The sequence below is a fragment of the Lathyrus oleraceus genome, chromosome 7, assembly GCF_024323335.1.
Source record: "Lathyrus oleraceus cultivar Zhongwan6 chromosome 7, CAAS_Psat_ZW6_1.0, whole genome shotgun sequence".
NCBI classification, from domain to species: Eukaryota; Viridiplantae; Streptophyta; class Magnoliopsida; order Fabales; family Fabaceae; genus Lathyrus; species Lathyrus oleraceus.
Genome location: NC_066585.1, coordinates 508,079,449 through 508,097,421, shown reverse-complemented (window position 1 = coordinate 508,097,421; position 17,973 = coordinate 508,079,449). Strand labels below are relative to the sequence as shown.

At 38.4% G+C, this 17,973-nt stretch overlaps 1 protein-coding gene and 1 non-coding gene across 2 annotated transcripts; one reads left to right on the top strand and one right to left on the bottom strand.

Annotated features, from left to right (window-relative positions):
* Window positions 1-8,426: 8,426 nt before the first annotated feature.
* LOC127104642 (uncharacterized) lies at window positions 8,427-9,383 on the bottom strand. Its single transcript, XM_051041820.1, has one exon. It carries the CDS (start codon window positions 9,381-9,383, stop codon window positions 8,427-8,429), a length of 957 nt encoding a protein of 318 aa, XP_050897777.1.
* Window positions 9,384-14,961: 5,578 nt separating this feature from the next.
* On the top strand, window positions 14,962-15,068 carry LOC127109367 (small nucleolar RNA R71). Its single transcript, XR_007796675.1, has one exon. It is a non-coding gene; the product is annotated as a small nucleolar RNA R71 (small nucleolar RNA).
* Window positions 15,069-17,973: the final 2,905 nt, after the last annotated feature.

The following is a 17,973-nucleotide window of genomic DNA, read 5'->3' as shown; positions in this document are numbered from 1 at the left end:
TGGAATTTATAACCTGATTTTCGTGGCTTTGTGGGCTCAAATGAGAGAGGTCCAAGTCCAAGATTTTTCTGTTATATTTTATTTATTTATTTATTTATTTTCAAAACGCGTGGGCTTCGCCTAGCGAGCATGACAACTCAAGAAATTCCTCTGAGCGTAGGTGATTCTGCTGGCTTTTCTTGGGACTCGCTAGGCGACCCATTCTGCTCGCCTAGCGAGCATGACAGCTCATGAACAAACTTTTGCTCCTTCAAGATTAACGTTTTGACTGATGAATAGACCCCATTTGAACATGTTGGAAGTATCTCAAGCCATTCCCTTGTGTTGACTGATCACCCAGATAGGACCCACAAAGTGTCTTGGATGATATTCAAGCTTCTTGGATCTAATTCCGATTGACATGATGAAATGCAATATGAAATGTTAAATGACCTAAAAATGAATGCATGAATGAGGGGGCAAATTTTGAGGTATTACACATAGTTGTAAGGATTAAAGCACCACCGGAGAAATCTCTCTTAACAACATATGGTCCTTCATAATTAGGAGTCCACTTGCCCCTAGAATCAATAATGAAAGACAAGATCTTCTTGAGCACGAGGTCGCCTTATCTGAACACACGAGGTCGAACCTTCTTATCAAAAGCTTTCTTCATCCTTTGTTGATACAATTGACCATGGCATAAAGCCTTCATCCTCTTTTCTTCAATTAAATTTAACTGATCAAATCTACTTTGACACCATTCAGCCTCAAACAAATCTGCTTCTATCAAGATTCTCATTGACGGGATCTCAACTTCCATGGGGAGCACTGCTTCCATGCCATATACAAGAGAGAAATGGGTTGCCCCAGTTGAAGTGCGGACGAATGTACGATACCCATGTAAAGCAAAATGGAGCATATCATGCCAATCCTTGTAAGTCACAACCATTTTCTGGATGATCTTCTTTATATTCTTGTTCGCAGCTTCAACGACCCCATTCATCTTGGGTCTATAAGGAGATGAGTGTTTAATCTTGAATTCTGCACACATTTCCTTTATCATCTTGTTGTTCAGGTTTGATCCATTACCAGTAATGATCTTACTTGGAACACCATAATAACAAATTAGTAGATTCTTGATAAATCGGACCACCACTTGCTTTGTCACATTGGCGTACGATGCAGCTTCGACCCACTTGGTAAAGTAATCAATGACCACTAGAATGAAGCGATGTCCATTTGAAGATTTAGGTTCTACCATACCAATCATGTCAATTCCCCACATAGATAAAGGACAAGGAGAGGAGATAACATTGGGGAGAGTTGGAGGCACATGAATCTTATCAGAATAAACCTGACATTTATGGCACTTCTTCACATATTTGCAGCAGTCATATTCCATTGTCAGCCAATTGTAACCTTCCCTTAACATCCTTTTAGCCATTTCATGTCCATTGGCATGGGTACCAAAGGATCCTTCATGAATTTCCGTCATCAACATGTCTGCTTCGTTTCTATCCACGCGTCTGAGCAAGACCATGTCAAAGTTTCTTTTGTACAACATGTCTTCATTCAGAAAGGAGGTACCAGCCAACCTTCTAAGAGTCTTCTTATCTTTATTTGATGCCCCAGGTGCGTACTCTTGTCTTTGAATAAAGCATTTAATATCATGATACCATGGTTTGCCATCAATGAACTCTTCTGCAGCGAACACATGAACAGGTCTGTCGAGGCGCATAACATTTATTATAGGCACATCATTCCACCGGTTCACAATAATCATGGAGGATAAAGTTGCCAGAGAATCTGCTATCTGATTCTCCTCACGAGGTATATGATGAAATTCAATTTGGTTGAAGAAAGTTAACTGCCTCCTCGCATAATCTTTGTAAGAAATCAAACCAGGCTGACAAGTTTCCCATTCTCTTTTGATCTGATTAATCACCAAAGTTGAATCTCCATATATGTCAAGAATTTTTATTCTCAAGTCGATAGCCTCGTCCAGACCCATAATGCACGCTTCATATTCTGCCACATTGTTCGTACAAGTGAATGTCAATCTTGAGATAAATGGAATATGAGAACCTTGAGGAGTGACAATGACTGCCCCAATTCTATTACCATAAGCATTAACAGCTCCATCAAATATCAAACCCCAACGGGATTCTGGATCTGGACCTTCACTTGGCAACGATTCATCACAATCTTTTGCTTTCAAGTACATTACATCCTCATCGGGGAAGTAAATTTGAATGGATTGATAGTCGTCAATTGGCTGGTGAGCTAAATGGTCAGCCAAGATACTTCCTTTTATTGCCTTCTGGGTATGGTACTCAATATCGTATTCTGACAACAACATCCTCCAACGAGAAATTCTTCCAGTTAAAGCAGGTTTTTCAAAGATGTACTTGATCGGATCCATTTTGGAGATCAACCAAGTAGTATGATTGAGAATATATTGGCGGAGACGACGGGAAGCCCAAGTTAAAGCACAATAAGTTTTTTCGAGCATAGAGTATCGAGACTCACAATCTGTGAATTTCTTACTCAAATAGTAAATGGCATGCTCCTTTCTTCTAGTTTCATCTTGTTGACCGAGCACACAACCCATGGAATCTTCTAATATGGTCAAATACATAATCAAAGGTCTTCCTTCCACTGGAGGAATCAGAATAGGAGGGTCCAACAGGTACTCCTTGATACTATCAAAAGCTTTCTGGCAGTCTTCAGTCTACACACAACCTTGATCTTTGCGAAGAAGTTTGAAAATTGGCCCACAAGTCGTAGTCATGTGAGATATAAATCGGGAGATGTAATTCAAACATCTGAGGAATCCTCTGACTTGTTTCTCTGTTATTGGTTCAGGCATTTCTTGAATGGCTCTGACTTTATCAGTGTCTACCTCAATACCTTGCTGGCTGACAATGAAGCCTAGTAGCTTTTCTGAACGGACACCGAAAGTACATTTGTTGGGGTTCAGACGGAGTTTGTACTTCCTCAGATGTTGAAACAGCTTTAATAAATACTCAACATGCTCTTCTTCGGTCTTGGACTTAGCAATCATGTCATCCATGTAAACCTCAATTTCTTTGTGCATCATGTCATGGAAGAGCTTTGTCATGGCTCGCTGATAGGTTGCACCAACGTTCTTCAAACCGAAAGGCATTACTCTGTAGCAGAATGTTCCCCAAGGTGTAATAAATGATGTTTTCTCCCTATCTTTGGGCGCCATTCTGATCTGATTGATATTGGTTTTCTTATCAATATGAGGTAAAGGGAAATCATCCTTTGGACTGGCTTTGTTCAAATCTCTGTAGTCGACACACATTCTAACTTTACCATCTTTTTTTTTGGAACGGGCACTATGTTGGCCAACCATTGAGGATACTTAGATGTAATAAGAAAACCAGTATCAATTTTCTTCTAAACCTCTTCTTTGATTTTGAGAGCCATGTTTGGGCATGTTCTTCTTAATTTATGCTTGACCGACAGACATTCTGATTTCAACGGCAAATGATGCTCCACAATATCAGTATCAAGACCTGGCATGTCCTGATAAGACCAAGCAAATACATATGTATACTCTCTGAGAAGATCTATCATTCTTTCCTTGACATCCGGGACGAGCGATGCCCCAACCTTGACCTCCTTTCTATCTTCTTCGAAACCCAAGTTAATAACTTCTATTGGCTCTTTGTGGGGCTGAATGGCATTTTCTTCTTGTTCAAGTAGTCGGGATATCTCATATGGAATCTCTTCATAACTTTCTTCTTCGGCCTCAAATACAGGGAAATCAAAGTTGGGAGAGGGCATAGGGTAATTGCTTTCAATGGGTGTGACTTTGATTAATCTACACACATGATTTATGCTTGTTTTTTAGGATAAAATGATGGAATTTGCATGCAGATATTGAAAGTGATTTTTGTTTGTTCGTTTTAGGTTACCATTTTTCGAAAGGAAAAAAATAAAACGAAATGGAAGACAAAATGAACATTTTTATTAATGATAAGGGGAACTTGAAACAAATCCCAACAAAATACTATTTCGTCTTGGGTAGAACGAAAGGATTTTTTTTAAAATGACAATAAAATATTACTTAGAAACATGAACAATCGTAGGAACGTCAACAACTATCCAATTTTGGCAGACCATCTCGTGCGTCACGAAGCTTTGTGCATCCTCTTCGGGGTCTTCTTCAATGACAACATTTGTTTCATATTGAGTAGGATTGATGAATCCTCCACTTCGGAAAGTTTCTTGAATAGGACGGAGAACTGCGCCTTGTTGAGAAAACTTTGAAAATGTAGGTGAGAAGCCAAGGCCTTCACGTTTTCAGCGAGACTCACAACTTGTACCCATCCACTCGTTGAGCCATCTTCGAGTAACTGTCATTCATCATTGAAGGAATGAATGAAAGCTCCATTCTCTTGTACATTCTCGTCAGCAACAGATAGAGTTTGAAACTAGGTTTCAATCTCGTCCTCAGCATCAACGAAATAAAAAGATGATAGGTGAATCACCAATAAAGCTTCTTCTCCACCTACTGTGACTAGCTTCCCCTTTCTTACAAACTTGAGCCTCTGGTGAAGAGTTGAAGTGACAACCATGGCCTCATGGATCCAAGGGCGACCCAACAAACAACTGTAAGAAGCAGGATATCCATCACTTGAAAGGTGATTTGAAAGGTATGTGGGCCAATGGTCATGGGGAGATCCACTTCGCCGATGACAGTCTTTCTAGTATCGTCAAAAGCTTTGATGATAACCCCACTAGATCTTATAAGAGCTCCTTGAAAAGTCAATCTAGACAAAGTTGATTTTGGCATGACGTTGAGTGAAGAACCTGTGTCCACCAATACACCGGATAGAGAATCAGTAAGGCAATTCATGGAAATATGCAAAGCCATGTTGTGATCCTTGCCTTCTAATGGGAGTTCTTCATGACTGAAGCTCAAATTGTTGCATGCAGTTATGTTAGCGACGATGTTGTCAAATTGGTCACTCGTTACATCATGGTCGATATAAGCTTGCTCGAGCACCTTTTGTAGAGCCTCCCTATGAGCCTCAGAACTCATCAACAGGGATAAAACAGATATTTTGGAAGGGGTTTGTAGGAGTTGATCCACAATTTTGTATTCGCTCTTCTTGATTAATCTCAAAACCTCATCAAATTCTGAATTGATATTAGCCCCACTGGACTCTTCCATAATATCAGGTTTATTGCTCACAGTCAACGCCTTAACTTGCGTTTTCTTCTCATTTGAAGCTTCAACATTTCTTGGTGGTACCGTAGTGAATACACGCCCGCTTCTTGTGGACCCACTTACATCGACAATGTTGACGACAGAAGGCATAGAGGGTAGAGGAACCTCCTTCCCATCTTCGATCATGGTAGCTTGGTACTTGTAAGGTACGACTTTGTCAGATTGGTATGGAGGTGGGCCTGCTAAGTAGATAACCAAAGGCGACTTTGTAGAGTTACGACTATCAAATGTGATCTCCAAGGGTTCAAGAACGTTGAACTGAGGGATTATAACATTGTCATTGTTCTCGAGGTTTCTGGGATGGACAACGATGATAGTTCATGCATCCAACAATCCTTGGATATCCTTCCGCACAAGGGAATATGCACGTGGGTTTATCAAATAAACTTCACAAGTGGTATAATCATGTGATGGAACAAAAGAAAGCCGAAACAAACTTTTGTGCATCTCAACCAAAGATCCTCTCACAAATATCACATCGTAGATTTGGTAATTACCCTAACAGCCGTTAACCATATTGACTTGAATGAAGTTCCAATTTTGATCAACTCGGATAAGTCCGTTGTCTATTTCTTTTTGTAAGTCTTCCCTTACAATGCGACAACCACGAAGAGTTGTACGACAAAGTCCGCAAGCTGCATAGTTGTGTGGCGTCATATAGATGAGCTCACCCAACTTAAGGTGCATTTCAACCAAATCTCCCTCTAGATAATGTACATCATAAACTTTGAAAGTACTAGGGCAACCTTCCACCATGTTGATAGAAGATCCTCCATGTTGAGGTAGTGGATTGACTTGTACATTTGGATTGACATCTCTGAAAGATAGAATTCCTCTTTTGATCAATCTTTAGACGTCATACTTCAAGCCATAACAGTCTTCTAGATTGTGTCCGGGTGCCCCTTGGTGGTAAGCGCAAAACTGGTTAGCTTTGTACCAATACGGAAGTTTCTCTGGAACAGGGGGAGGAGGTCTAGTTTGAATGTGTTTCTTGTCGACCAAAGATGGGAATAGTTCTGTGTAAGTCATCGGTATTGGATCAAATTGAGGTCTTCTTTGAACTTGGTTATTGTTGTATTATTGACGGGCCTGTTGTTGAGGCCGTTGTTGCTGTTGCATGGTATTATGTTGAATGTACTGAGGTTGTTGTTATGTAAATTGTGGTTGTGGCTGTTGTAAGAACTGTGATTGGTAGGCTGGAGCTACCACTGCAATATGTTATTGTTGATATCTCTTCCTTGGTCTTCTGTGTACCACTGCACTGACGTCTTGCTCTTTCTTCTTAGGGAACCCAACTCTGTACTTTCTGACGCCGCTAGATGAACCACCTTCTTTAACCAATCGCCCCTCACAGACACCTTCTTCGAGACGCATTCCCATATTCACCATGTCAGTGAAGTCACTTGGTGCGCTTGAAATCATTCGTTCATAGTAGAAAGAACTTAGAGTCTTTAAGTAGATCTTAATCATTTCGCTTTCTTCGAGAGGAGGACAAATCTGGGCGGATACCTCGTGCCATCTTTGTGCATATTCTTTGAAAGTTTCCTTGTCTCTTTGGAACATAGCCCGGAATTGATCTCTGTCCGGAACCATGTCGACATTGTACTTGTATTGCATGATAAAAGCTTCACCAATATCATTGAATGTGCGGATATGGGCACTATCCAAGTTCATGTACCACTTGAGAGTGGCACCAGTCAAACTGTCTTGAAAGTAGTGAATCAACAACTGGTGGTTGTCAGTTTGAGTGGACATTTTTCGGGCATACATAGTTAAGTGGCTCCTTGGACAAGAATCTCCCTTGTACTTTTCAAAGTCAGGTACTTTGAATTTGGCAGGTATTTTGACATTTGGCACAAGGCATAGATCGTGGGCATTCTTCCCAAATAGATATTTTCCCCTAGGGGCTTTAATCTCTCTTTGCATCTCAGCGAATTGATCTTGGAAATCATCCATTTTATCATATACTCCTATACTCTCACTTGGAGTGGCGTGAAAGACGGGCTCTTCGTGGTATGGAGTAATGTTTATCACAGGAGGTGGCACAGACATGACAGCAAGCACTACGGGAGCTTCAGGAACTTGTGGGCGGTAACCTTCCGGTGTATAATTTGGTGGCATGCCCCAAGGGAAATTGGGGTGCATCTGATATTGAGGAGAATTCGCAGGTGCCATAGAAATGGGCGTAGATACGACTTCTGAAATTACAGTTCTTTGAATGGTCTCTAGAGATGGCTGATTCTGAGCAGCCACCAGCGTTTCCATAATCGTCGTGAGTCTCTCCAAATTGATTTTGAGTGAAGTAACCTCTTCCCTGAGATCCTGATTTTCCTGTTCAAGTTGTTCCATCCTTTTCTGATGACTAGCTAGAGTGTTGTACTAGTGAAATAGTTTGTCTATTGGAGTGAAAGACAAGGATAAGTCTTGGGAATGCAAAAAAAAATGTAATGCTTAGAATGATGCATGATCTTCAATGTAAATTTCTTTTAAGTAACTTTAATAAACACAATTATTGCAAACATCATGGAGAGAAACATTACTCTTTTGATGGCCATAAAAAAAAATCTCATTTCATTAATATTGGAAAGATTACAATTTTTGAAGTGCACTTTCAAAAGATACAAGGAAAACAACTAGAATCTTAAGGAAGTTGCTAAGAAGAAAATCCAATCCCTCTTTGTAGATTCCTATTAAGCTCTTTGATCCGGTCCTTCATCTGAGTCTTTTCAATCACTAGCTTGTCGATAATCATCTTCCAAGCGCCTGAGGTAGGACAATTATATGAACCCAGAACTGGAACAATGCTAGAGGAAAATAAACCCTCTCGCACCTTTCTTTTCTTATTAGCAAGCTCTTCATCATTCCTCTGCTTCAAGTGTCTTTGAATCTCTTCATTCTCTGCATGGATGATTTGATACTTATTCTTCCAAGCATCCTTTTCTCGTTGCACCCTAGTCAAAGCAATCTTGAGTTTCTCCGCGTCAGTAATGAAAATGAGAGAAGATTCTTTAATAGTTAAAGGCAAAGGCTCTTGTCGAGGATAAGGCATTTTCAAACTGACGTCCCTAGCTTGCACCCATTGGAGATAAGGCTCCAAAGAGACGCAATCTAGCTTTCCTAGAACCTCTCTTCTTTTCTTATGGACGTGGCGCCAGGCATGCATAATCTTTTCTTTGAATGCTTAGTTGTCCTCTCCTTCCTTGAAGAAGAAACTCTCTAAGAAGATGGTGTTGGGCTTGTCCTTCATTGGGTATCCAAATTGACGGCGAGCCAAAATTGGGTTGTAGTTAATACCCCCCTTTGTACCAAGAAAAGGTACATTAGGAAACTCACCACAACTATCAATAATTGTCACCCCCTCATAAGCACGATCAAACCAATCAATGTCAGAATGAGTGAGAGACATAATCTTTTGTGACCATAGAAAACCATCCTTAAGGTCCCAAAAGGCAGTAGATCGAGGCAAGTGTGAAATAAACCACTTGTAGAGTAGAGTTACACAACATATGATCACTCCTCCCTTATGAAAATTCCTAAGATGGATTGAATGGTAAACATCTACAAGCAAGGTAGGAACTAAATTTCCAATTAAGAATATTTTGATAACATTAATGTCAACAAAGTCGTCAACATTAGGGAAGAGGAACAATCCATAGATAAGAAAGGCAAGAATAGCCTCAAAAGCATCCGTACTATTCATGCTAGCAAAATAACGAGCTTCCTCTATCAATAATTTAGCAGGCAAGCCAAGAATTCCTCCTTTTGTAGTTATATTAGCTTTGATCTCAGACATCTTTAAATGAGTAGCTTCTGTAATGTCTTGATGCTTTGGAATTTCTTCTAAACCGAAAAAAGGAACTTGATCATGGATGGGTAGGCCAATCAAGTGAGAAAACTCCTCCAAGGTAGGCACAAGCTGATAATCTGGAAAGGTAAAGCACCGGAACAATGGATCATAGAATTGGACCAATGTAGCAAGAATCCCTTCCATCATATTGGTCTTCAAAAGAGGTAAAAGTCTCTCATATCTACCTTTGAAGTCTTCGGGATTAACCACCAAAGATCCTAGCTCTCTTAAACATTCCAATTTTAGACTTTTGAAAGTGTACTTTTGAGTTCTTCTTCTTCCAAAATCCATAGTGAAAGATTCCTATGATATTTGCAACATATGCTTTTAAGTTCTTTGAAGACTTTAATTAAGATGATGTTAATGAATGCGTGAATGTATGAATGCACAAACACATCAAGATCAACCAACATAAGCAATATATCAAATACATGGGGTTCATAGGGTTGACTTCATGAGCATGAGGCCATGGGTTTAACCATCCCAACAGGGTAAGTGCTAAGGGTTTATCATCAAGACGGGAACCAAGGTTCTAAGAAAGTTCCCAGAGTCATAATCCCATCTTTCAGATATTACCGGTTTGGACAATTACTTATCAACCAATAATATTCTCAAGAGAAACTCATCTGAGTGTAGTATCGTGTATCAACTAATTCAGGTTTACACCTTCATAGTCACCATGCTACATCCTAACAAGGCTTAGTAGGATAAAGGGATACTAAAGTCATCAACTTCTCAGGCTCCCAGGTTAAAGATAGCAAATGTCTTCACGATTGCTCGTTCAACAAATACCATCCCTAAGGGGGCCTCCACTGATTGGGGGATTCTCAAGTTAGCTTGTTCGGGATTACTCCACCCAAGCCAACTTGACTATACCACCCTCCTATCTCAATATGCATTGAAGTCCGGGTTAGGACTTATCTTAACACAAAGATCACCCAATCAAATATAAATAAACAAATAATAAAACATATATGAAAACAAAATAGGTTGGGAAGTGTCCCTAGTTAAGTCGCCGTTTCTGTCGCGGTGAGAATCGAAGGCTAAGCTATTGGATTAACTTGACTCGTAAAACATTGATATCACCACAGAACTTTTATTTTTCCAAAGGAAAGAGAAAATATTCAAAATAAACCCAAAATAAACATGCATAGTAAATAGTAAAACTAGGAGCAAAGCAAGTAGAGATTGAAGGTACGGGGGTTGGTTATGCAAAGGGAAGGTATTAGCACCCTAAACATCTATAGTACTCTACAAGAACCTTTTGATTTTATCTATATTTTTAATAGTTGTTTGCATTTTTTTTGATGGGATAATAAAAGGGGTAAAAAATGGTTTGGAAAGTGTTACTTGACTAGAGGTAAGTCAAAGTTTGAGTTGATATGCTTCATGTGTACTAAAGCATTTGTAATTGAAAGATCCATTGACTAAAAGTAAGTCAAAGGTTGTGTTTGAAATGCTTCATGTCTACTAAAGCATTTTCAAGTGTAGTTGAAAGATCCATTGAGTAAAGGTAAGTCAAGTTTTAAATGGGTGTTTTAGTTTGAAAAGGGGGTTGGATTAATGCATGAATGGACAAATAAAATCAACAAACAAACAGACAGTATATGACTAAGAAGTCAACATAAGATCCTTTCCCTTGGATTTAGGTAAATAAAGATACATAAATTGGTAAGCCATGAACAAGCTACTTACATGTTTTTGAAGTATGATGATCATAAACAAGACATGACAAAGATTTACATAACACCACAAGATATAGCACATGAATAGGTATGAGATACGTATTAAATCATCATGGGAGTTTATAAAGGAAATACTTGGATGAAGTGATAAAGAATTACAAGATATGGATATAACATCACAAATTGGGATAGAATTATAAGACATGATTTAAATAAGTGTACATTACTCAACACAAGGGTATCAAACCACATAAGACAAGTATCATAATCAAGATATTGGTTGTCAAGTCAAGTTGTGACGAGAGAAGGATATTCAAAACATGGATCATATGAACATGGTATGGACAAAGTAAAAATCTTAAGTGGATCACTATGCATACAAGTTAAACAAGAGGCAAGAACACGTTAAGGACAAGTTTAGACCTAAACCCTAATCATGGCATGAATAAGAAACAAGCAAGTGGAAACCCTAATCATCTCCTAACCATTCATTCAAACATGTTTTCAAGGTGAATCAAATTAGACATGATGTGAAAATAATCAAGTTTAAACATGTTAAGTACAACAATCAACACTTGAAAGAGTGTGCTATGATCATACAAACATTTAACAACAAGGTAAAACAAGAGATGAACCAAAGAGATTGATTAGGATCCTTAAAAACACCTAAAAAGCACATGTTTTCTATCCAATAAAAAGTGGTGAAATAAATAATATTTTTTTGGAATTTTTGTTATCATCATAAAATAGACATTCTTATGAATACATGGCAAAAAGAATGGGTCAAAAAGGTTAAGGGATCATGAACTTATGGGTTTTTGAACTTATGAAGAAAAATGAACATTTAACAAGTGAGAAAAAATAAACATTATGCTGGCCAGGTTCGAACCCACGTCCTTGGGGTACCATGGACTTTTTCCAATGCCAACTCAGCATCATCTTCAACCTCTCTCTCTCATTTTTTCGTTTTCTTTTTCCCACTATTTTTCCAGTCTTCCATCAATCATATCTCTCTCATTTCGCAATCATTTTTCATGAAATAAAGATCAAAATCGCATAGAAAAATGCAAGGAACACAATGGTACCATAGGTTTTGGCTAATACTCAAAGATGGAGATGCACGAAGGCAAAAACCAGAACTGAAACTTTAGGTTTCAGACAACATAATTTCACATAAACAACAATATAAATGACATGTAAGCTAATGATCGTTCTTAACACAATAAATGCTACATATTTACTTTAGAAATCAAAATGAAATGACGTATGTATGATGAGTTTCAAAGTGAAAGAATATACCTATTGGAGCAAGGTCTAATGCCTCTTCAACACTACTTTCAGCTACTGTGTGATGCCTCTCCTAATGCTTATGAGTTCCCAGAAGATGATTACAACCTTTGGTTTGCAGAATGCACGAGCCAAATGAGAGAATGGAGGTTAAGGTTGAAAAGCTCTAAAGAATGGAGTTTTTCTTAGAAAGCTTGGTGTATGGATAAATGAGGCTTTGTACTCTATTTATATGGATCCTTGAGGGTTCAAGAAGCCTTGAATATCATAAAATAATTGTGCATTGTACTGGTTTGCTTGCTTGGTTGATTCTTGCACAAAACACCAAGTGGGAAGCATGACAAAAGTATGGGGGGCTTGGAGTGTTTTATTGAGCTTTGTCCGAAGTGTAGGAGTGGACTTGTTGTTTAGAGTTGGTATGTATCAGAGCCAAAGCCATTTGGGATTCAGTGGTACTTAATGTTGGGTTAAAGCCACTTTACACAAATGGTAGTGTAAGCTTTATTTTTAAAATGGAATGATTCATTGTGTAATGGCTTGGTTGCTTGGATAATGGCTCAAAAGTGTGTGTGATCTTCTGATTAGAGTGATATTTAGAAGCAAGAAGTACATGTACTTGTGGATTTGTTTGGATTTGTAGTGTACTTTGGGTTTGAATTTGACTTATGAACCATTCCATGAGGTTGTCTTCCCAAATTCGATTCTCTTAGCTCGAGCATGGGAATTTCTTGATCTTGGACATTTTGGAAAGATGGAATCATGATCTACAACTTTCATGCTTATCACTTTGCTTTAGTAAGTCGGGATCTTGGTGAAACATTGGCATAAAGTTGGTCACTTGACTAGGTCAGCATGCTGAAAATTTCACAAAGTGTTTTACCACTTGGCAAACAAATGAATCATCCACTTCATGGCCCCATATCTCCTTATTCGTGCATTTTTTGAGGTTTTATCATCTAGGACAAAGTTGAAGTATGAAGCAAGGTCTTTAATCTGATTGTTGGAGCAAAGAAAATGGTGGCTTGGATCATAAGTTATGGCCTTGGAAAGTTGGGTACTTGGACATGTTTATTAGGGACAGTAAAAATTTCAAATTCTCCATCTTTGCCATTTTTGCAAGTAACCTTGATTTTCTTGACTAAACTTGATCAAATGATTTCAATGATCATATTTTCATAATCCTTGACTTGAAAAGTCCATAGTTGACCAAAAATCTTAAAAATCAAACTTTGACTTTAAGCATCTGTTGACTTTTTCATCAGTTGTGTTCAAACTTTCATCTGCTTATGAACCTAACCTCTTGAGCCCTTGATATATCTATGATCCAACTAAGTCTTGATTGATACATACCTTTTACTTCTTGATGCCAAAACCCTAACTTGCAAACAAAGCAAATCAAGACATATATATATTTTTGTATTTTTGTGGGGTTACCAAAGCATAAGGACATATACAAACTGGAAATTTAACATAACGGTCAGCTAGTTGAAGAGACATCCTCGTCGGTCTTTCTTCTCCTAATTTGAGTTTTTCACATATGGATAAGGGCATTAAACTAACACTGGCTCCTAAGTCGCACAGAGCTTTGTCTATGACAAACTTTCCACTTACACAAGGTATGGAAAAACTACCTGGATCTTTTAGCTTAGGAGGCATGCTATTTTGAATTATAGCGCTACACTTAACAGTAAGTGTATCAGTATCATTATCCTCGAGATTTTTCTTATTAGATAAGATCTCTTTAAGGAACTTAGCATATGAGGGCATTTGTGTAATAACTTTTGTGAAAGGTATAATGATATTCAGTTGTTTCAGAAGTTCTACGAATTTCTTAAATTGCCCTTCATTTTTAGACTTAGAAAGTCTGTGAGGATAAGGTATAAGTGGTTTGTATGGTGGCGGAGGCACACAAGGTTTTTCTTTCTCTACGGCCTCTTCGTTTTTGTATTCCTCTCTTTTATCCTTTTGTTTTTATGGTTGATCATCGGTTGTTACCATTTCAGTTTCTTTATCAGAGTCTTGATACATGGCTGGATTTTGAAGTCTTGGGTCAACTAGTCCATCTAATTCTGTCCCACTTTGTACCGTGATAGCGTTAGCATGACCTTTTGGATTTGGTTGAGGTTGACCATGAAATGCTCCAGCTGGGGCTACTGTTGCTGCTTGTTGTTGGGCTGCTTGAGAAATTTGGGTTTCTAAAATTTTGTTATGGGTAGCCATAACATCAAGCTTACCCTACATTTGTTTCATTAGCTCACTCGCGTGAGCATTTTGATTAGCGAAATATTTGTTTTGTTGAACTTGGGCGTTTATGAAGTTTTCTATCATGAGTTCGAGATTTGGATTTCTATGTGCTTGTGGAGAAACAGGGGCTCCTTTCTCATAACCTGAAGGTACATCAGGTGTTGGGTTTGGTGCAAACAAACCATTGTTGTTCTTATAAGAAAAGTTTGGATGATTTCTCCAACCAGGATTGCAGGTGTTGGAATATGGGTTTCCTTGGGCGTAGTTTACATGGTCGATAGGATTACTAGTCAATAATTGACATTCAACATTAGTGTGCCCAGGGGTTCCGCATGATTCGCAGTTGGGTGCCATAACAGCTACGATAGCTGCTTGGTTATGGTTAAGTTCTCAATCTTTTGAGTAAGAGCATCTACTTTAGCATTGATGTGGTATATGCCATTGACTTTGTACATTCTGGTCTTCGTAGTTTATTTTTCTATAGAAGTTCGCTCACCTCCCATTGGAAATGGTTTTGCGCCATGTTTTCAATGAGTTGATAGGCGTCTTCATAAGGTTTGTCCATTAAAGCGTCGCTAGCTGCAGCGTCTAACTTCATTTTAGTGTTATACAAAAGATGATTATAGAAAGTATGGATAATCATCAATTGCTCAAGTCCATGGTGTGGACAAAGTCTCATCATGTCCTTGTATCTCTCCCAAGCGTCGAAAAGAGATTCATTGCCTTTCTACCTAAATCCGTTTATTTGAGCTCTTAGCATAACAGTCTTGCTTGGTGGGAAATATCATGCAAAGAAAACTTTCTTCAACTCGTCCCATTTAGTGACAGAGTTGAATGGTAGAGACTGGAGCCAAGCTCTAGCTCTATCTCTTAGAGAAAAAGGGAAAATACATAGTCTTATTGCTTTGGGGCTGGCACCATTCGCTTTTATTGTGTCTGCGTACTGCACAAACACTGATAAATGAAGGTTTAGATCATATGTAGGACTACCAAAGAATTGGTTCTATTGTACGACTGACAACAATGAGGGTTTTAATTCAAAATCGTTTTGTTCGATGGCAGGGGCAACAATATTGTTGTGTGGTTCCTCCTGAGAAGGAACAACATAATACTTAAGAGGACGGTTTTGTGGTCCCTCAACCATAACTGGTTCAGATTCTGGATCTGATTCTGATTTTGATTTTGGAAAAGGAAGATTGTACTTAATTCGGAATTCGTGAATTCGGCGTTGTAAGTTAATAAAACGCTTGACTTCGTCAATTGATTGTTCTAGCTCTTCTCCTTGTTAGCGAGTGCTTGGCATATAATCGATGGTTTAAAGGGTAAATAAAATAAAAGTTACTTTAGTCTATATTGCACAACGACGGAATCACAATATTGACCAAATTAATCCCCGACAACGGTGCTAAAAACTTGATCGCGTGACTCTATGAGTTTGCCGGATTACTAACTGCAAGTGCACAATCTATCGTGTAGTTTTAAAAGATATCGAACCCACAAGGACTAATAATCGAACTAATATTATCTATCGGTGCTATGTAGAGCTAAGGAGAATGATTTATTTTATTAAACGAATAAAAACTAAAACTAAAGTTAACTTAGAAAATATGATAATAAAGAGAGAGAGATTGGAATATGGATTCCGTGCACCTTAGGAACTCTCTAACGGATTGACTTAGACTTATGGTTAAATCGTGTTCAGTAGAAAATATTATTTTAAAGACTAAACCTCAGAGTCTCGCGCTATTGAATAAATCCATGCTCCATAACCATGAGATTTTGCTCTCGCTCGTCCATTTCAACTTAGAAACGCATTTTGAAAACTGAACAAATCCTAATCGATGCCAAAAACTCTCTCGCCCTCTTTAGGATCGATGCCCCGTTCCTACTATCTGGTTTGACCCCCACGCTCTCGTAGTGCTGGCTCGAACCTTAATTGATTCTCACTCTCGTGACAAATCGTATTAATTTAACTTAGAAACAGAGACCAAAATAGAATTTAATAAATACTTTAAACTAATTTCATTATCGTGTCCCGTCGGAAACGACGGTCCTCACAAACCGGACTCAAAATGGTTTAGTTAGACACAAACTTAATTGAAAAAAATTTAAATATAGTAATTGCAACTGAAAACATCATGCTTAAACAATTATAGAATGCAATAACAATAATAATAATAAAGCGGTATAATAAAGAACCTGTAAATGCGGGAAAATAAATGCGGGACTGGAAGTAAAGGTGGAACTGGAATAAACTTCAATTATAAGAACAAGGTTGTTGATCCAAGAGTACAAGCAAATCCTAAGACTAATTCGTGGTAATCTCTCAATTGAGTGATTATCACTTGAAAAAGTAATTTTATGCTAAAACTAAACTGACAACGCTTCACCTATATCTCCGGATATCGAAAACTAGGTACAAGAGTGTCTTATATAAAGCTACAATACCACATGACTTCTTCATTAACGTTCCAAGGAAGTTGAGGAAAAGTAGAGAAGTGGGAAGGAGTGAGTCCAACCCACTTTCACATATTATGTTTCTGAAGGCATATGGCGGTTTCCATAAGGCTCATGGAGGACGCCATGAGCTTTAATGAAGAGGCTGGCGTGTTTTGGTGCCATGGCGGATGCCATAAGGCCATGGCGAACGCCACACACTAAAATGTTGCATTTTTGCACTTTTCCCACCATTTCGCTCCCTTTTCCACTTCGTGCATGCATATGCTCCATAATTAACAAGTACCTGAAACACAGACAGAATAAGACGTAACATTGACAAAACATAGTAAAATATGCTTGTAGAATTTTAAATGGCCCTTCCCAATTTGGGGACCATTAGCCCAAAACTCTATCTTTCTAATCCATGGGCAATATGACTTTCCACACTAAGTCGCCCAAGTTGAATGTTTTGGACTTAACTTTTTTATTGTAAGCTTTAGCCACTCTTTCCCTTTGTCTCATAAAGACATCTAGATCGATTATTCTCTCTTCGCTTAACTCAACTAACTTATCTAACATCATGACCCAATAACAATCAATGGGGATTTTGGCTTGTCTTTAAATCCTAACTGATTGCAGGTATATTTCTAAAGGCAACACTACATTATGTCCATAAACAAGTAGGAATGGTCTAGAGTTGGTCGATTCTCTAGGAGAATTGCGACATGCCCATAAGACTTGATTTAGGGTTTTATGCCAATTCTTTGGCTTTTGACCCACATGCCTTTTCATCAAACCAATTAATATCTTACTTGCTGCTTCAACCTGACCATTGGCCTAGGAATAATATAGTGTCGAGGTCAACAACTTAAAACCTATTTCTGAGGAGAACTCCACCATTTTGCGCCCTATGAAAATTGAGCCTTGGTATGTGGTAATAGTTTCAGGTATTAAAAAAATTTATATATAATGTGATTCTGGATGAAACTTATTACCTTCTACTGGTCGACATTAGGCAAGGGTATGGCATCTATCCATTTGGTGAAATGATCTATTCCTACCAGAACATACATATGCCCTTTTGACGAAGATGGCTTGATCTCGCCAATTATGTCCAAAGCCCAACCTCTGAAGGGCCATGGCTTAACTATTGAGTGTATCTCACTGGCTGACACATGTTGAATACCTGAGTGTTTATGGAATTCTTGGCAGCCTTTGGCGAAATA